Raw genomic sequence first — 20,380 nt, 5'->3', positions numbered from 1 at the left:
TTCTAACCTCCTTACTTCTTAGGCATTATTATTTTAGGTTAGAAATGGGATTGGCTATAATAATGTTAATTGCATTGAGTTTCTTGGCTGAACTGAAAAAAGCTGAAAATATCAACCCAATATTAAAATAGAAACACAAATTGTTGTATACAATTTATAATTAGCCCAACCAAAAAGAGAGTAAAAGAACGTGTTAAGACGAGGATGTGAAAAGAAATATACTCCGTAGATGTTACTCCGTGCCTTCAAATGCTTTGATTAACCTACCGAAAATGTCTAGTGCATAAGAAGGAGGTATATTGAATAATAGGTCTCAGGTTCGATTTCCTCACCTATTCCGAAGTTTGAAACCTCTCTGGACAAGGCTACATAGAAGTATAAAATCCCAAAATACCACTTTTATTTTGCATTATGAAGGCAAACGAAACAGAATCAACAGCATCTACCTTGTACAGAAAAGGGCTTAGGATCAACTTTCAAGGGATTACCCAACACCATGTCTGCAATCATTTCAGCTGTACCAAGTGCCTGATCATGCAACAAACTCTTAATTAGCCATAATCTAAATGGTACTGTATTACTTTGGCTTTAGAATATTAATGAACAATGTCTTGTGGCTCTCTAAACTGTTATATAATGAAGTAGCTGTCAGTTGGCACAATATTTGAGCCGGAAACAGTCTCTCCGTGTGGAAAACAAAAGGGAAGGACGGCTGTAATCCGACCAATCTTGCCCCTCAACACAAGGAAGCGTTTGAGTCACAGGCAGTATTTGATGTTGTAAACTGAATATTAGCAATTTGACTAGGGTTAGAAAATATAAGTTACCAGGGTAAGTCCCGCGCCTTCATGTCCAGTAGCAAGAAACACATTTGGCATGGAAGGGATAGGCCCAATCACCGGCTTCCCATCAGGCACTGGATCCAAATTTACATAGCATAGAGTCAAGGACATTTTAGAACAAAGTAATCTGTTTTTGTTTCACCCATTTGTTTATCTGTCTCAATCATTTGTATACGTTGCCTATTTAGCCTATTCTTTTGCATCAAAAAGATTGTTTTCCCCTCTCTTTTCTGTTGTGTTGCACCTATGTGACCTGTACCCTCCATTTATTAGACTCTAATAAACCCATTATAATACTTTTACCCCCCATTGCATGTCCTTGCATAAAAAAAAATCTAAAATCAAACGTAAACAAATGAAGTACGGAGTATTTGATACTCTATAAGAGCATAGAAAAAGGAAAAACTTAAAACTCACTGTAAGGGCGCAATCCAACTTTCACTTTGCTATTTTGGGTTAGATCTTGGATGGAGAATTTTCTCAGAGCAGGAAAGAACTCTCGATTGCGCTCCCATATCTGATCAATGATGTGCTTATCGACGTCTGTGTTAAATCCAACAAATTGCCTACTACTCCCTACATGGAAAACATATCAATGCAAATCAAATTAGAGAAGCAACAAAGCACGTAATGAACATGAATTTAGAAACCGTAGTCGATAGAAGTATAGAACACAGTGCCATTTGATCATGAACTAGCATAGTCGGATAGACCACGGTGGTATTTGATTGCAAATGAACGAACGGTTTTTTTTTACCTACGAGTAGATTTCCTGCGGCATCTAATGTGGCTGTCATTGAAATCGACAAGGATCGATCAAGATGAGCCTCGCTTGAACCCGGTAAATTAGTTTCTGTAGATGTCTTGTGATAATAATTTGTATAGCCAGCTTCCATAACCCCGTGATTGAGTTTAAAGGAATTGCATTTCTCTAAGGTGAGAAGAAAACCCTGCAAAGAACATGAACAGTTTGTCACTTTGGCTGACAAAAGTTCAGAAGATCCCCTTATTCCTAAAATAAGATCTTCACCTCCCTAAAGCCCAGGGGTGGTGTCGGAATTCACACTTTTGGGTAGTCATTTTTTCGTAAGTTCTGGCTAATAAGAGATAAACATAAGTACAATGAAAGAAGACTGTGGTTGAACTTGATGAATAGTGTGTTAATTGCCATATTCATTATCATTAGTACCCGATAATTAATTGTCCCCAAGGCTCAACTGTTTTCACTTTCTCCTAAATCCCGAAATATTGGGTAGGATGTAGGAGCTTTTGTTTTTTCTATCAAAAACTATTTTGGATTTGGGGTAGCAATTCTACCCCTTGTTCCTTTATAGCTCGGCCATAAGCGATGCTTTCCTGCCCTGTTCTACTTACCCTCACTCTATAAAATAAAATTGCATCATTTACCAAGAACTACAAGTTCATGCTGTGTGACTGAAGAAGTGATAGGACGGATAGCGAACAGGTTTTTTACTTTACCTTCCTTGGTTGTACTGGGACATTAACCAAAGAACCTAATTCAGTAGCAAATTTGGACACTAACGATCCACTCCAACAGCCTGCTGCAACAACAATGGCTCTCTTGGCATATACAATGCTAGTATTAGTCTGAACGGCTTCAACTTTCCTATCTATACTGGACCTGCATAATCCTTATTTACAATGTAGAAATGTGTGAAGCTGAAAGGAATTTATTAAATAATTTTCAACTTTACCTTAGTAGACATACAGCTGGATCATCGTAAAAATCCTTATATCTGCTTTGTGATGTGAAGAGCTTATTGCCCTAACATGAATATGCACAAGAACAGGTGATTAATACGATAAGCAGAAAAAGATTAGAGAAGTTCTATGTGGCCTTTATCAGGCATCTTTTCTATTCAAAAAGTAGAACTCCACATTTTTTTGGAAGCAAAGGGAGCCACAAGGGTGATTTAGATGTTGATGAGTTTTGGTCTTGATCAACACTCACTGAATGAGTTTACCAGTGAAGACAACATCTGCAGCTAAAATTTATTATTTGCAAATATAGAAATGTGCAAAGGTGAAAATTGCACCTTTTCAAGAAAAGAAACTGTATTGTGGACATCTATTTGCCCATCATCGGGAAGAAAGGCAGCACAGGTTTCGGGGCTAACTTCGAGTTCCGGCTCCTCAACCAGTAAATCATTGCTAGATAAGTATTCTGCCCTCAGTCCAGCTGCATGTAATTTCTGGACCCTTTCCTTCAAAAGGCACGACTCCTCTTTGGTTCTACCAATCAACAAACTCCCTTCAAATGATCAATACACCAAAACCCATTAGTTTAAGCCTGCTGTCACCCGGCATTTAGAAGAAAGTTCTGGCATTAGTAATACATCTATTCAGTATTCAACGTATTAGTTTTGTTATGGTCTCCTACTGAATAAATTAAATAACCGGGCAATACGATTGAAAAAAGTTCACTTTCTGGTGTCCCAGGACCCTTAAAGCCCAAACATGGATCTGCAAATAATTGCAGTGAATGTTTTACAAAAGCAGATATTCAGTACTGTACTCCAAACACACTAAGAGTTGAGATTTTATGATGTTCCGGAGATTTACTGTAAAATTTGTTGTAAGTTCAGTTCTGTTGATAACTATGAATACACGGCTATCTCCGAAAAAGTTCTTAAATACCTGACCTCTTCCAGCCCAGAGCATCCAAAGGATCAATGCCTTCAGCTTGTAAGTTGTCTATGAGCATCTGCCACAATTGTCTGCTTCTCATTGCTAAATCCCAGATAGGTGTATCTGGAGTCCGGTGTGTCATCCATATGTAACCCTGCCCTGTATTTTGCAACATGAAGAGATCCTTGAAGTCCAAATAGTTATCGACAAATTCAGTTTTGACCCTGACTGACTGCCTCATATTAGGACAGCAATTAACTGAAAACTCAGAGCACTCTTCACCCAATTTTTTTTAACTTCCGTCTAGTCCATCACCAGAAAAGTGACGTGAGTAATTAACGTGTGGTCGTTGTCTGCACTTTGGCACGAGCTAATTCCACTTTACTGCCCTAGGTTTGAGTGGTTTTCCACCTTGGGAATTTTCAAAATAATAGAACCAAACTATAATTGAAATTACAAGTGAATTTAATCATAAAAAGTACTTGTGAATATATCACTCAAGTATCTTGGTTCTAAATTTACGCATAAAAATAAAGGAAAATAAAAATGAAAGGGGAAATTATTATTTAAAGAGATTGTGAGAGAAAATGGAGAGAAAGGAAATGGAGAGGATCCATTTCCATCATTCATCATGTTTAAAAATGATGAAATCTGTCTATGATATAGCTTTCTTTTTGACAGGAAAAGAGAGAATTTCAAACCTGGAGTCATCATAGAGAGAAATTGCTAAGGTCAACATAGTGGAAATTATGAAAATAAGGACACTAAAGTGGAGTTAGCCTATTAAGCACCACAGAGGAAAAACTCCTAGTACTTATAAAAGTTGAACTTCATTTTTAGAGAGGTGAGCATGGCATTCCTGAGAGGATACTGCTAGAGTGCTAGCTTACAATGTGAAGTCGGTTGATGTTATTTTTTGTAGTAATAATATTAGTAATGTGAGCATTTACCAGCACCGGTTGCACCTGAACGCAGAGGAACAGAAGCATCAACAACAGCAACCGACAAGTCAGATTGAAGTAGAAACTGTCTAGCTGTGCTTAAACCAATTATCCCGGCTCCAATGACAACCACATCAAATGTATAGCACTGCAAACCACCAGCATCTTGACCAATACTTGCTGACTGTGCCATTTGTAGCTTCGCTCTTGTAGTTGCTTATCTAAGAGTAAACAGACAACTTCAAGCAAACTTTTGATTGCTTTCTGTAGGATTCTCAAAAGTTAATATATAACAACACAAGCAAACAGCTAGAATATTTAATCACTGAAGGTCAACTATCTACCAAAACAATCAGATACCATTAAAGATGCCCTGCAGTTAAATAATATATCCAAGGCATTCACAGTATCACAACCCACTGGTCAACAGGTCATTGTTTATTCTGTTACTAATATTTAATTTGAGATTGGCAATTATGTGACTAGAAAATATGCTGCAACTTCCTTACTTTCCAAAACAAGATTATACCAGCACCAGTGGACTGACTTTATACTATAATAAGTTAAAAAGCTTTATTAAATCCAAACTTTGTATACAGCCGAAAACTACGAATGCCTAAATAAGCCGAAAAACAGATCAATGAATACAAGGACGAAGTTTGATAGACGGCAGCGGACGAGGGAGAATGCAGATGCAAGTCTTAAATGTTAAGAAATGTGAGCCGGCTTATCTATTTATAAATCGTATAATGTTACACAGATCTTTCTCTCAATTCCGCAAAGTAAGAAAGGTACAACATTACAGTAATAGAGTGAGGCAAAAAATGACATGTACCCATAATATCTGCTAAGCTTCCATCAGAAATTTTCCACAAGAAAATTTAAATTGCAGTTCAATATCAGATTTCTGACTTCTTCGGTCCTCAGCAAACTAGTAAGCTTTCTCCATGAGAAAGGACTAGATTTGAGAACTCAAATTGAAAACAAATGAAGCCGTTTAAAAGTGACGGTTCAAAATTTTCATATGATGAAGAGGACCATTTCTCTCAGATGGGATTATGGGAAACAATAGAGCTCTCAACACAGATTATCCGATCTGGTGAAGTCCACACCCTGATAGGTGAAATAATTATATGGATTTTCAGATCTGTATACACGAATGCTCACACCTCATCAAGGTTGAGTACGGTATCATCATCCCACCAGATCTCATATGGGCTCCTACTTTCATGACTATCAAGAGGAAATTGATCAGATGAAATCACAACTGTATCCAAACAGTCGGCCAAATTATAATCCCACTTGGTGATGTCAAAAATCCTTCTGTAAGTTTCGTAATTTGCTGCTCTCAAACCTTCTGAAATCAATATTCTCAACCTAACATGATCAGTTCCACCAGATTTCATAGAATCCAGAAATGCTTCTGTTAACCCTGGCTGACGCATGGCAACTATAGCGCAGCTCTGATCGACTAGCCTGACATCAAAGTCTCCAGAGAAAGCTTCATGGGACCCACTGAGGAGTCTTTTTAGCTCCCCTGAAGACAATCCTTCCCTGAAACCCCATACAAAAATCAAATCATCACAGCTCAGTTTTCTAATGCTGCCTGATGCAGTTCTGTTGTCCCCATCATTATCTGAGCTCTCCAGGGGTGAACTACTGCATGTATTAAAAATGTTTGCATATTTTTCTAGGGTGAAGCTATTGTCATTGCTAAGATGGCGATGATTGCGTTTGAGGATGGAATACAGTTTCGCAAATGTATGACTTAATCTCAATACATTATGCCCATGGACCTTCCCTCCATCCATCTCATCTTCGGTACCTGAATAACAACATCAAGTACACTTCAAAAAAGTTCCAGGACTTGTCAAATAAAAAATAAAAAAAATCCCTCACTCAATACTACATCAAGCCTCAAAGGGATCCAGTATAGAGTATATTTAGGATTATCACACTTCATGAGCGCACATGTAGAATTGTTCAATGTTCAGTATATAACTGAGAAAGCCTGTGCTTCTTATTTGTTGAGATACCTCTCTAAAAAGAGGCCTAAAAAAGCTTTCTGCGTCTCTACTCCCTACAAGTAAGGGTATGTTTGCTCACATCCAATCCACCCTGCTATTAATTATATTCATGTGAGAGCCAGTATGGCAATGATTTGACAAGATACTGGTACTCTCAGTATATGTATATGAATGCAACGTAGCAACCGTCAACTCATGAAGCAGTGACTTGCCTTTCAATGGAATATCGATCGTAACTGGACTGAAGAATCGGCTTCTCAATAAAGATGACGCTGCCGCTATATTATTTGTACTTCCCTTAGGGTTGATTTCCTTCATCAGGTGTCCCAAGTCAATGACATGTGGGAAGAAAGAACCTAGCGAGCCCTTGAACTCCTCAAAACTTGGCGGTAGGGGACTAAGAAACTTCGAATGAATGGAAGTTAACTCTGAAACAGCAAAATGAAAAAAGGTTAAGCCTGCTCTATAACTTGGCTTCAAGAAACAACATTACATGACAGCAGATGAATGAGTTCATATAAAGATACGAACCATCAAGTGAATTGTGTACAACAATGGGTTTCTGGGAAGCAGAAATCAAATCAATCACTTCACGAAATCCGCGAACGCGCTTGCTTTGCTCCTCTTCTTGATCTTCAAGTTCTTTCTACAGATTTAAGCTGCTTAGTAGAAGAAAATTCAAACTCAGTAGTGGCCCAAGTAGTCATGCTCAAAGAGGCTACCTCGAAAATATCTTTATCTTCCTTTGAAGCAGTTAAAACAACTCGAACTCCTTGTGTGCTCCCATTCTTTGTAGGGATTAATAAAGGGACGATCTCATCAGAAAATTCTTTTAAAACCTGCAGGGAGTTCATGATACGAGGACATGACAGATTTCTTTCGAGACCTTGACTCAGCTAACATCAGACTGAACAAACTTAGTATACTGCTAATCTAGTAGGCAAGATATATACTCCCTCCGTTCATTTAGGATCACTACATTCACTGATTCACATATGAAACATATTTTAAGAAAGAGGCAACTGGGAAAGATTAAAGGTATATATGTTAAGTGAATGGAGAGAGGGCAAGTGGATGGATAAAGGGACCCAAATATGTAAAACGGTGTATTTGTCTTTTCAATACAAAATATACCCCAAGATTTAAACGTAGTGAATTGATCTGAATAAGGAAAACATAATTTATCCAAGTGAGTGGAAGCAGTACAAAGATATATTAGCACAATTACCTCCAGGACAAGCTGCACTTGGCGCTCACTGCAAACGTCTACATCTATGCTCGGTCTGGATTGATGATCACCATGGACAATTTTTCTGAGGACATTGACTAGTGGATCTGTTCATAAAAAAAGAAGCATATTCAGTTGAGAAGATTGACAGCTAAATAAGTTCCACCTCGTTGAGCATAGTAACACACACCAGCATGCAATCCTTTGGAGTCCTTGCATGCATTTCTCCAGGTTCTGACTCTTGACTTAATCCTCTCTTTAAAAACAGTATCAGCAACAGATGATTTTCGGGAAGATTCTACTGCACGGGCACGTAGCATTGGATTTCCAGTTGATGATTTCATAGCTGCTTCTTGTGCTTTAGATAGGTACGAGATCCCTGCCAAAAATATAGCACTAAATTAAATGACAAGAACAATCTGCAATTGTTCAAGGATGAGAGCATGTGGATGGAGTAGGGGGAGGGGAGAATATCATGACCTCAAAATTCTACTACCTCCATTCGAAATTTATTGTGACTGTTTGGATTTAATTGTCACCTTATGTAAACTTTGACCATTAATTGCTTCAGATATTGTAGAGATACGCGACAACAATCCCTTTCTCCCCAAATTCCCAAATGCAGTAGAAAATGATGAGTGACTTGAAGTAGCAATGCACGAATGCATCGCGCGCTAAACTACACTTCCGCTGGAAATTACCATCATATATGCAGGCATTAAAATCAAAACCAAGTCGAGCCATGGATGTTAAATATGATGTTTGACATGCAAAACTGTAAGACGGCATCCCACTATGCAGTTCGTCCCTTGGAAATAGATGGAAATTAAATCTGCATTTAAAGAAAGAAAACATTATTACAACTTAGACTATAATCTAGAGATGAAATGTACAAAGTATTAGATTATAGATACAGTCTCATGGCTACATCTGGCAACAGTTCATGGAATTTGAGGGGTAAAGAATACTAATTACTAGTAACACTAAAAATGAAAATGCTAAAGAGTAAAGACTGTCCGTATATCTTTCCAGTATGAGTAGATGAAAGCAACTAGTTGTAAATAGAAAATTAAGGTTCCAATGGAGTCACAGCCGGTTTGGACATATCAAAGCATTTCAAATTCCAAAATACCAACCCCAAAACACCAATTGTTACTCCCTCTGTCCCGGTCATTTGTTGTCCTTTTCCATTTTTGGGTGTCTCAGTCATTTGTTGTCCTTTCTATTTTAAGAATGAATTTGATGAGTAATTTGACCATTCACACTCAATTTAATCCACTTGTCATTTAGTAATTGGCCTAATCCCCTTTCCTTGGTCTTTGTGCTAAAACCAAAGGACAACAAATGACCGGGACGGAGGGAGTATAATTTAACCGCAATATCAAACCTTATTCTAAGAGTGATAGATAAGTACAAAAATTCAGAATGTCTGAATTGTTGCTTCATCAGTTCATCTATTGACAGATGCAAATTTCATCGCTTGAGCGAAACATGGCTATATGCCTATACATGCACAAACTAAAGATCCTTTCCTTTTTTTGTTCGTCCTATCTCATCTCATGGGGTGAATGGCTTAGCTTACAACTTCATTTGTATTTGAATTGCTAATGACAGCCAGGTCCATAACCCAGTATGACCTCCCCCTAGAAAAAACCTCACCACTCGCGACCATGTAAAGCAAACAAAAGAGGTAAACTAGTGCCTCTCTAACAAAACTCTTCTCAATTGTATTAGACAGATTCACATTTCATCCTGTCCCTTAGACAGTATCTTCACCACATTATCACACCATCAACAAATCACTATTCCGAAACTAATTTGGGTCACAGCGTCCAATGTTGGATTTTAGTTATATCGTCAAGAACTAGCTCCTGTTGACATTTCTACTTCATAAACTCCATTCAGTTAAGTACATAAACTATTAGGTGTCCCCTTGGTTCAATGATAGATTGGCGAATATCTCAAAACCAAGGTAAAGGTTCAAACGTTAGCTCCTTTAATGTTTGCTCCAAATCCCTCACTGTCAAGTGGTACAACAATGAAGGTTACACTACCTATCCATGTGGAAATGCCAATCTCCTAACCTAACATCATTCTCATTTACTTCATCCGTTCCATTGAATTGTATACGTTTTGAGGGGAATTTTGAAAAATGTATACTCCCTTTGTCCCAAACTCCCAGTCAATAGTTTAAATTTACTCCTCGTTCCATGAAATTGTATCCGATTATTTTCCACTCGCTAAATAAAGTATTCCAATAAAGTAAATGTAAACCATTGATTGAGACGGAGGGAGTACAATTCAATGGAACAGAGTTATAACTTATAACATCCGTGAATATCGAGTTAAAACCCTAAACCAAAACCTAAAAACAAACAATTAACCAATTCACACTACATTTCACCAAATAACTACACAATAATTTCAGAAAACCTAAATTAACAACTACTGTCAAATAATTCCACCCAAAATCAAGACCAAAACACGATTAAAAGCCGAAACAACTTACGGATAAGCAGTGAGGTGAGAATCCTTAAGAGTGAAAGCACAAAGCGCAAACTGAAAAACCTGAAACTTCTCCGCAGAACGCATCGTTTTGAGGTAGGCAATCTCAGAAGTATCAAACGGAAGAACTTTTTGCCATGGCGATGAATATGAGCCTGTTTTTTGCAAAGAAATTGCGATAAAATCGGAATTACATACGTAAGTTTTTACCTCTTCTAAAGCTTCGTTGAAATTGGACTTCGTTACTTGTTTAATCCTCCATTTTTGACTGCTTGAATTGATGTTGTTAATGGTGTTTTTGGTGAATGTAGCAGCTTGTGTGCAAAGTAATCGTTTGTTCATCATTGTTTTTGAGCTTGTGCAACAATGGCTTCCGTAAGTAATCGCAAGTTTTTACCTGTTCTCTGAAGAATTTTGAGTTTGTTTTGTGGAGTTTGGCGAAATGGGTTGGCCCATTACGTTTCAATTGGGCTTAATGTTTTCTGTTGATATTGATTTGAGTAGACCTGGTAAACGAGTCGATTAGATTGGGTGCATGTCGGTTTGAATTGGGTTTGGATCATTTGGTTTGCAATAGACTTTGATGCAATTTCGGATTGGTTAACTCAGTTCGATTTAAATCGCATTTATATTATTTTCAGTCTTAATTCAATTTCGATCGAGTTCATTTCGGTTAACCACTTTAATCGGTTTGTGCTATTTTAAGGCGTGTACGGTTTGGGTTGAATCAATATCAGTTCATTTGAGTTTCAAGTTGTTCCGGGTGTAATTCCGAAGCAGTTATTTGTTACCACTCGTGGCTTGTAGAATGACGTCTTTGATTGAATCCTTCTTTCGGCCTCTCCTGAAACAATAAACAAACTGAGGGCTCGGCTTTGCACCGAGCGTACTCACTCCGACGCTCAAGTCAGTGAACTTAAAGAGATAAGTTATGTGTTACTTGGCGAAGTATATGTTGTAGAGAGATAAGGAAGATATTACCAGATTATGAGGTGTTTAGGTTAAATTCTGGATCCTTTCCTCAATAAGGGTTGAGGAGTATTTATAGACTTTCACCTTTTGTCACGTAGTGGCCAAGTGGCCAAGTGGCTAGCAGGTGGAAAGACTGATCTACCCTCGGCCGAGGGACCCATGGCAGGCCGGCGGGCCCTGTTGACTCGCCGCCGAGGGGTCTTGGATATGAGTACGCGGATATGTGCCCCGGCTGGCAAGTCGCCGTGGCCGGGACATAGGTGACAGGTCGACAGGTTGCGTCGGTGAGGCTGTCTAACTCGTTGACTTGCTGTGGATATCTTTGACCTTGCTCAATATGTTGGCTTGGTCGTTGGTGCGAGAATATGCCCCATCAATTTGCCCCCAGCGTAGTCTATGCGTGGTATGGACCTTCGATGAGTGTTGAGCGTATTCTGCGCAAGTAAAAATTTTTACCCCGACTTCTTCTACCTCGGCTTGGTTACGCTTAGGCCGTACCATATCCCCCTCCACATGGATGTGTAATGGACATCGAGATGTGGAAAAGAAAGTGGCGCCGGCCGAGACCGAGGTTGTGAGTGCGTGTGTGCTTTTGATTGCCCTCGGTAGGTCTTTGCCAAGCTTGGTTGAATCGGCCGGGCCGTTTGGCAAGTAGATACCAAGGGTGTGTTGAAGAAGATACGTCGATTGGCATTCTCGTCAAGGAGCGTGTTGAAGAAGTTTTGTAAATCTGTTTGTCGATTGACCTTCCATGGTGCGCATGCTTGACATGTGTCTCGTTGTTGATTGGTTGGCGCTTCATGGGCTTTGCCCTGATTGGTCGGATTGAGTGGGCTTTGCCCTATAAATAGGAGAGTTAGCCCCTGAATTTGGCCTTCCAAATTCATTTTCTCAAAAAATTTTCTTCTTGCTTAACTTCTTTGTGAAACTTCTCTCTAGTCTTGACGTTACTCGGCGTAGCACTTTTTCTTCAAGGTAAACAAACAAATTTTCAACTTTTAATTGTTAAGTTTTTTGTTGTGAACATGTCTTCTGCGATGCTGGTCCTAGTAACCGTGCGCCGGGGTTCCCGTCGCGTCTTGATGAGGAGGAGATACTTTTAGACGCCATCCCGATCCCGAAGGTGCAGGGGCCCTAGATCTCCTTCTCCCGAAGTTGATCCAAAAGCTTTGGAGGATTGGGAGGATGATGATGATGTTGATGATGACGGTGATGATGAGGAAAGGGCTCATCCTAATGAGGAGAGGCCGTACATCATGGATCACGGCGGCGCTGTAAGGTCTCGCCCGACCGTGCTTGGACCCACAAGTTTGCCGGTTGTTACGGTCCGACGTTTTGAACGTCACTTCTCCTTTGGCGGGGAGTATAGTATTGTAATTCCCGAGGAAGGTCAGGCGGTCTGTTGCCCTCCTCCGGGCTGCATCGGCGTATACATCGACACACTGGAGTATGGACTTCGGTTTCCTCTGAATGAACACGTTATGGCCATAATTAAAGCCATGAACGTCGCCGTGGCCCAACCGCACACCCGTTGGCCATTAGGACTATAGTCGGCTTTGTGTGGCTCTGCCTTTTCAAAGGGGAGGTCCCGACGGTGAACTTATTCCGCCGGATTCATCACCTTCGGCCGTCGGCCCCCGGTCGCGTTGGGTGGTACGGCGTGCGGACGGAGCGGGTTACGTCTCCGTTGATAAGCTTTCTTCCTGCAAGGACTAGAAAGATCGGTGGGTGTACGTTGAGGTTCCTGGAGGATTATCCACTTGCCCGGTCCTTCCAAAGCACTAAGTCAATTTGCGGTGCGAGACTAAGGCGGAGCATGACAAATGGGTCTCCGGAGTAAGCTTAAGATGGACGCTTGACAAGGTCCTTCTTAATGCGGATGAGAAGCGGGCGATGAGGCTGTTTGAGGCGGAGAAGAATGGGATGCTTGAAGGGATGGATTCCCAGACTCGGATCATTCTTCGAGGATGAGTGCTCTGCCACGTCGGCCTCATCCCGGCCCTCGAACGGGGTGAGTGGGGTCGGTGTGAGGCCCATCTCTCGCTTTTAATGTTTCATTATTTGAACTTTGATTTATTTTTTCACTTGATTGTTTCTTCGTTTCCTTTGCGAGACCATTTCGGTTCGGACACATGCGAAGATATCCTTAGGAGAATGAGACTTGCCAAGGACAAGACAGTTGTTAATTTGCACCCTAAGGCTCAGACCCGTGATCGCAGAACGCCGCCGAATGATCTCATGGATCAGCAGCTGAAGGGCTTAAATACGACGGCGGCCCAGGCGAAGGTTGTTGGTAACATACCGCGCCGAACGCGGAAGACAAAGTCTTCGGCGGCGACGGCGTCAACATCAGTTCCACCTCCACTCCCTTCAGTCGAAAAGGAGACGGTGGAGGTCGTTGATATTACCGCCGAGGAGGTGGTCACCTTGGCAGTGGAAACCCCTCTCTTCCGTAAGAGTAAAGAGCCTACCGCTGCCGCTGATGCTTCTGTTGCTACTACTGCCGGGGCTGGCAAAGAAATGCGTCCTCCAACCAAGAAGGCCAGGGCTGGTACAGATCTATCCTGTGGCTCAGACTTAGCCGGATGCTTTGATTGAATTTTTTGTAGATCAACCGCTGTCGTCTACTGGTCACACTGTTGAACGACGTGCTGAGAAGAAGACTGCGCAGGCAAGTGGTCAAGATGCCACCGTCGTCACCTCCTTCCCTCAGCCTACCCCCGTCCAGGTTAGGTCGGAGGGCCTGAGTTTGGCCGATGATCTTTGTCGAAGTGGGCTGATACGGCCGGTGCTCTTATTGTGGAGCAAGAGAAGGTCATTGCTGAAGCTGCGCCCCAACTTGAGCGGCTCAGGCTTGAACTCGATGCTGCGAAGAAGGAAGCTGAGAGGGTCAAGGCCGAGGCTGAAGAGGCGGTCCGTGCCGAGAGAAAACTTAGGGAGGACGCTGAAAAGGCAGTCCTTGCTGAGAAAGCCAAGGCCGAGGCTGCGGCGGCTGAAGCTGCTAAGCTGCTGGAGGGACGGGACCACCTTCAGAAAGTCGCCGACTTTAATGCTAAGCAGAGGGAGGAGTGGAGGTCCAGGTTTCAGGCCCAGGGGAAGGTGGTTCGGAATAAGGATGCTATCATCGCCCAAAGGGAGGAGGACATTGAGATGCTCCAACGCGAGATTCTTCCTAACATGTGCGCCCAGTACCGGGACCTGGCCGAGGAAGCCGCCAGGGAAGTGATTGGGGAGCTCTTTCCTCTTGATGGCTCCTTTCCGTGGCCAAAATATGACGAGATGCTTGACGACAAGCTTGAAGGAGAAGGCCGCGGAGGATAAGGCCAAGGAGGAGGCAAGGGTGAAGAAGGAGGAAGAGGTGGCCGCGGAGAAGGCAACCCTTGCTGAGAAGGCTAAGGCGGCCAAGGAGGAAGCCGAGAGGATGAAGGCATTGAGGCCGCCGAGGCCGAGGGCCGCCAAGAAAGCCGAGGCCGAGGCCGAGGTTGCCAAGAAAGCCGAGGCGCCAAGACGACTTTCGGTCGCCCACCAAAGACGATCTTTGCTAACGTTGCGATGATGCGCGAACGAGCATAGGAGACGGGCGGTCGTCACCGGGCTCACCGGCATCTCGGATAGCCCGGTGTTCGGGGCCAATTATTAAGCCTTTCCTCCCTGCCATCTTTTGGCGCTTCAAATGATATGTCTGTAACCTTTTGCTTTTCTTTTCCTTATATTTTGTAAAACTTTGGTAGGTTGTGTTTTGGCTTATCCCTATGGGGACGGCCTTCGTCTGTATTCTCCTTACTTGTAATCATTTTTTAATAAAGCTTGTTTATTGGTCCCCGGCATGACCGGGTTTTGATCACAATCCTTCACTTGTCTTCTTGCGTTATTAATTGAGCGCTTTTTCGTTTTTACCTTCGGCCTGGCCGAGGCAGCTAAAATGCGTATCTCAACTGTGTTTAACGTCTTTTTCTTTAAACATGTTAGCATGTTGGTCGCTTCCTCTTTCACTCTCGGTTTGGCCGAGGCGTCCGATTTGCGTTTCCAACCGCCGTTGTAAACATGTTAGCGTATCAACCGTTGTGTCCCCTGCCAGGCCTTCGGTTGGCCGAGGCGGCTAGAGGTTACGGCTCGACAGCGTTCGTATCTGTAGACATATTGATCGCTTCCTCTGCCAGGCCTTCGGTTGGCCGATGCGGCTAGAATTGCGTCTCAACTGTACTTATACGTTCCTAAGGCATGTTGGTCGCTTTCGCGAGTATCAATCTAACATGGTCAGTTGTGACTGCCGTGGCGTCTACTTCTTGGGGTGACTGCCCGGCTTGGGCCGTGGCGTCTACCTCGATATGACTACGGGGGGGAATATGCACTTTGATGGAAAACTTGGATGATCCTTTATTAGGCATAAACACGCGCCGGGGTGCCAACAATTGTTTTGGACACCTCCGCCGCTATACAAAGTATTTCCTGAGATTGTCGGTGTTCCAATGGCTCATCAAAGGCACACCCTCCATGTCTGTCAGCCGGTATGTACCCGGCCTCATTTCTTCGACCACTTTGTAGGGACCTTCCCAGTTAGCCGTCAATTTACCATGAATGTTTCCTTTGTTGGTGGCGGCCGACTTTCTTAGGACTAGATCTCCTACTTTTAAGTCCCTTTTGTGGACTCTTCGGTTGTAGGCTCTTCTCATTCGGTTTTGGTATCTTTGCCGAGTTGAGGCGTCTTTGCATCTCGGCTTTCTTCGACCAGTGTCAGGGAGGCTCTTAGACCTTCCTCATTTTCAACCGGGTTAAAGGTGGCCGTTACGAATGTGGGCACCGTTGCTTCAATTAGCGGGATCGCTTCGGACCAGTAGACTAAGTGGAATGGATACATGCCCGTTGCTTCTTTCTCCGTGGTCCGGAGGGACCACAAGACGCCGGGTAGTTCATCGGCCCATCTTCCCTTTAGGTCTTCGACCGTCTTCTTTAGACCGTTGAGGATTGTTTTATTAGGCTGCCTCCTCACTTTGTCCGTTGCTCTTCGTGGGTGGCGACGGAGGAGTATGCAAATTTGATACCAAGTTCCTCCAACCAGTTCATTATTGTGTCACTCCAAAACTCTCGGCCGTGGTCAAATACCATGACTTGGGGTAACCCAAAACGAGTTATGACATTTTCCCAGTTTACCTTTCTTACGGCCGCCGTGGTCTTGGCAGGTACCGCTACAGCTTCCACCCATTTGGTGAAGTAGTCAACGGCGACAATCAAATACTTTCTTCCTCCGGATGCCGTTGGAAACGCCCCTAGTAGATCCATCCCCCACTATGTAAAAGGAAGAGGACTAAGTATCTGCGCAGTCTCTGGAAGGTGCATGTATCACCGGAGCATGCATTTGACGATTTGTTGCACTTTTTGGTTTTGGCTGGGAATCCTCAAGCATGGTGGGCCGAAGTAGCGGCTCGGAGAGCTTTGTGGGCTAGCGTTCTTGCCCCCATGTGATGACCACGATGCCTTCGTGAATTTCTGTCGAGATAGCTCCGCGTCACCGTGGTAAACACATTTCAAGAGTGGCCTTATCACGGACCTCCTGTACAATTCTCCTTCAAACACCAAGTACCTTGTTGCGATCCTCTTTATCTTTTGTGAGAGAGTGCGGTCCTCCGGTAACTCATTCATCAGTTTGTATTTCATTATCAGAGTCATCCACGTCGTCTCAGCCTCTATGTCGCCTACCATGCCGACGGTCTCGGTAATGCTTTTGGTATTCCCGATGTCCACCAAAGACGGTTTCGACCGACATTCTTGATGGTTGAACTGGCAAGCTTTGAGAGAGCGTCGGCTCGGTTGTTCTCGGACACAGGAATGCATTGTATCGAAAAAGATTTCAATTTTGACGTGTCGCCTTTTACCCTTTCCGGGTATCTTACCATTCCGTCGTCTCGAGTCTCGTACTCTCCTCTGATTTGATTAGCCACTAAAAGTGAATCTGTTTTCAAAATGATGTGTTACGCCCGGCGACTCTAGCTAGCTCGACTCCGGTTATCACCGCCTCGTATTCGGACTCGTTGTTTGAGGTCGGGAAGGTAAATTTCAAGGCGTACTCAAACTCGTCCCCGTTTGGGTGATGATAAGTATGCTTGGCTCTGAGCTGTTCGCCGTGGAGGACCCGTCGGTGTATACTTCCCATACTCCGGGGTTTTGCTCTTCTTGATATGTGCACTCGGCCAGGGAATGCTGCAAGTGCTGTCCCTTTATCGAGGGCCTCGGCTTGTATTGAATGCCGGCGGATTGCTCTCTTGCCCATTTGATGAGCCTGCCGGATTGCTCAAATTTTTCCAATGCTTTCTCCAACGGTTGGTCGGTTAGGGCCGTCACGGGATGTGCGTCAAGTAAGGCTTCGATTTCCTTGCGGCAACGACGGCAAAAAAGGCCGCTTTTTCAATCGGTGGGTAATTCCTTTCGGCGGGCAACCATGTATGGCGACAAAGTAGATTGGGTGTTCTTGTTTGTCTTCTTTTACGATGATCACGGCCGTGGCCGAGGTAATCGCTATGTATAGATATAGCGTCTCCCCGGCAGATCGGCTGGACGGGGTTGGGAGAGTTTGAAGATGAGCTTTCGATTGTTTGAAAGGCGTGCTCTGTTCCTCCCCCAGTGAAAGTCCTTATTTCCCTTTTAACACTTTGAAGAATGGGGTGCTCTTGTCGGTGACCGAGAGATAAAACGGCAAGAGCCGCCATCCTCCCGTCAACATCATAACCTCTTTTCGATTCCCCGCTCCGCGGGTCCAGGATTGCTTGGACTTTCTCGGATTGGCATCAATTCCCCGGCGCCGACAAGCACGCCGAGGAACTTACCCGACCGGACACCGAAGTTGCATTTCATTGGGTTAAGTTTCATCTTGTATTTCCTCGAACAAAATGTCTCGTGTAAATCGGCTAGGTGCTCATTTGTCGGACTTGCTTTTTACAATAGCATCATCGACGTAAGCCTCAATGTTTCGCCCTTTTTGATTTTGGAACACTTTGTCCACCAGTCTTATGTAAGTTGCGCCGGCGTTTTTCAAACCGAACGGCATTATTTTATACATGTATGTGCCGTTCACGGTGATGAATGCACATTTAGGCATGTCTTCTTCGGCCTTGAATACCGATGATACCCCGAGAAGGCGTCCGGCAGTGCTCGGATAGTTTAGCTGCCGTGTGGCGTCGATTAAACTATCTATTCGAGGCAAGGGATAGCAATCTTTGGGGCACGCTTTATTAAGATTGGTAAAATCTACACACATCCTCCACTTCCCCGATGATTTCTTCACCATTACAACATTAGCTAACCACTCAAGATAAGTACAAGGCATGATAAAGCCCGCCGCTAGTAATTTATCTACCTCGGCTTTGATGGCTTTATCTTTCTCGAGGAGTTCCTCATCTTCCGCTTGAGCGGGCGAGCGGTGGAGAGTACGTTCGGTTTGTGAACAATTACCTCCGGCTCACGCCCGGCATCTCGGCTGGCTTGAGTAAGCGAAGACGTCTTTGTTCTTCCTCGGCCCAGTCTAGGAGAGCGGCTCTTAATTTTGGCTCCCGAGGTTGACACCGATTCTTACGGTGCGCCCGGGTCAATTTCCACTTCTTCGGTCTCGGCTCCTTCGACCATGCCGACGGTTGCATCCATGAGGTCGCCCTCCCGTTGTAAGGATGGGCTCTTCCCCTTCTCGACTTCTTCGCCACTTTGAGGATTGCATGTTGCACCCTCCGCGGATATCCGGATGTTGACCACTTCGTCTTTCTCATCCTTTGAGACGAGTTTATGCACTTCCCCGGTCCGAGACATACATCGTGTCGGGGCCCGGATGGACATTATTCTTGCATCGGCCTCGCTCGGAGTGACTCGGCCTATGAGAACGTTGTGGCGGACGAGCCGTCAATGACCACAAACTCGGAAGGACGTTCTTAGCCGCATTCCCTCGCCGAACATCACTTTGGCGGCTGATTGACCCTGTGGGTACCAGTAGGCCGGAAAAATCGTACAACGGATTAGTGCGGGGGCTCAAGTCCTCAACCTTCGACCGAGGGTTGAGAAAGCACTCCCTGAACATAATGTTCGTGTAGGCGCCTGTGTCAATCGGGCACCTCTTGACCAGGTGGTTGGATATGTCCAAGTGGACTACTAGTGGGTCGTTTGTGCGGGCGATGACTCCTTCGTAGTCCTTCTTCCCAATGGTTATGTCGGAGATGTTGGAAGCGGGGATCGCTGTTTTGGGCACAAAGTTGATGGCCCGATATAGTTCGTTCAGTGCCGTTTGTGCCCGTGAGCGGTTCCACCGTTCTCGTTGCCCCCGATGACAACATGGATTACTCATATCCGTTCAAAGACGGACTTTTATTTGAGCCACCGGTATCCTTCTTTTGGCCTCCGCAACATACTTCTGCCGAGGCTCCCCTTCCGGATCGCTCTTCAATGGCATTCTTCGATGCCGGCGATTGTCGATTAAGTGACCGGTGTGGCCGTGGTACTCGCGATGCGGCTCGTGTCACCGTCCCCTCTCGCCTTGGGAGGCCTTTCCCACTTCGACCCTCGTTCTTGCTCGGGCGAAGACCTCGGCGCGGATATACGACCAAGGGGGTGTGGCCATTGAACCGCTTTTGGTAGTACGGTCCTGAACTCCCCTCGGCGCCGCCGAGTTCATTTCTGGCCGATTTGTCAGACCGTGACCTATTATTGTCACGGCGTCCTTCATCCGGTTGTCCTTCCGGCGCTCTTTCTCTCTCGAGTGCCCGGCCTCGGCTGGGCCTACCCGAGTTTTGTGGTAGTCCTCCACCTTTATGGCTTGGTCGGCCATCTTCCTGGCGGAGTCTAGGTTCAGGCCGCCGCACTTGATGAGCTCATTTTTAAGTCTCCTCTCGGGAGGCCTTTCATCGATCGAAGGCCGCCGATTCATTGTTCGACTCACGAATCTGCTGAACCTTGGCGTCAAACCTCTTCACATAACTCCGGAGAGACTCGCCTCCCCTCTGTCGATAGTCGGGAGGTCCGATGTCTCGACGGCCCTCCTCTTGTTGCAAGAATACGGGCCAAAAATGTGTCCCTTAGGTCGGCATAACAAGTGATATCGACCCATCGGGTAGCCCCTTGTACCAACTTTGTGCCATCCCATGCAGAGTCGTTGGGAAGACTCGGCACCAAACCTCATCGGGTTGCTCCCATACCGACATGTAAGACTCGAAAGCCTCGGCGTGGTCGGTTGGGTCGCCT

At 44.3% G+C, this 20,380-nt stretch overlaps 2 protein-coding genes across 2 annotated transcripts; both read right to left on the bottom strand.

Moving 5' to 3' along the window:
- Window positions 1-240: 240 nt before the first annotated feature.
- Window positions 241-4,721, bottom strand: LOC141652968 (uncharacterized). Its single transcript, XM_074460594.1, has 9 exons — window positions 4,442-4,721; window positions 3,501-3,650; window positions 2,900-3,114; window positions 2,558-2,628; window positions 2,322-2,484; window positions 1,600-1,792; window positions 1,260-1,418; window positions 828-916; window positions 241-528 (listed from the first exon to the last, which is right to left on the bottom strand). The coding sequence occupies exons 1-9, from the start codon at window positions 4,623-4,625 to the stop codon at window positions 433-435; spliced, it is 1,320 nt and encodes a 439-aa protein (XP_074316695.1). The 5' UTR covers window positions 4,626-4,721; the 3' UTR covers window positions 241-432.
- A 419-nt stretch (window positions 4,722-5,140) lies between these two features.
- On the bottom strand, window positions 5,141-10,637 carry LOC141652967 (poly(A)-specific ribonuclease PARN-like). Its single transcript, XM_074460593.1, has 8 exons — window positions 10,197-10,637; window positions 8,389-8,519; window positions 7,878-8,066; window positions 7,688-7,794; window positions 7,182-7,298; window positions 6,991-7,105; window positions 6,672-6,887; window positions 5,141-6,257 (listed from the first exon to the last, which is right to left on the bottom strand). Exons 1-8 carry the CDS (start codon window positions 10,535-10,537, stop codon window positions 5,596-5,598), a joined length of 1,878 nt encoding a protein of 625 aa, XP_074316694.1. The 5' UTR covers window positions 10,538-10,637; the 3' UTR covers window positions 5,141-5,595.
- Window positions 10,638-20,380: the final 9,743 nt, after the last annotated feature.

This window comes from Silene latifolia, chromosome 4, assembly GCF_048544455.1.
Source record: "Silene latifolia isolate original U9 population chromosome 4, ASM4854445v1, whole genome shotgun sequence".
Lineage (NCBI taxonomy): Eukaryota > Viridiplantae > Streptophyta > Magnoliopsida > Caryophyllales > Caryophyllaceae > Silene > Silene latifolia.
This window is presented reverse-complemented; position numbering and strand designations above follow the sequence as displayed.

Excerpts from the sequence above, each read along its gene's own strand:
- LOC141652968 (XM_074460594.1), bottom strand. The coding sequence starts at position 4,625 with ATGGCACAGTCAGCAAGTATTGGTCAAGATGCTGGTGGTTTGCAGTGC. Across the intron at positions 3,115-3,500 it reads TCTGGGCTGGAAGAGGTCAG|GGAGTTTGTTGATTGGTAGA; the intron begins GTATTTAAGAAC and ends GATCATTTGAAG. Across the intron at positions 917-1,259 it reads AGTTGGATTGCGCCCTTACA|TGCCTGATGGGAAGCCGGTG; the intron begins GTGAGTTTTAAG and ends ATTTGGATCCAG.
- LOC141652967 (XM_074460593.1), bottom strand. The coding sequence starts at position 10,537 with ATGATGAACAAACGATTACTTTGCACACAAGCTGCTACATTCACCAAA. Across the intron at positions 7,299-7,687 it reads AAGTGCAGCTTGTCCTGGAG|GTTTTAAAAGAATTTTCTGA; the intron begins GTAATTGTGCTA and ends AACTCCCTGCAG. Across the intron at positions 7,106-7,181 it reads AAGATAAAGATATTTTCGAG|AAAGAACTTGAAGATCAAGA; the intron begins GTAGCCTCTTTG and ends TTAAATCTGTAG.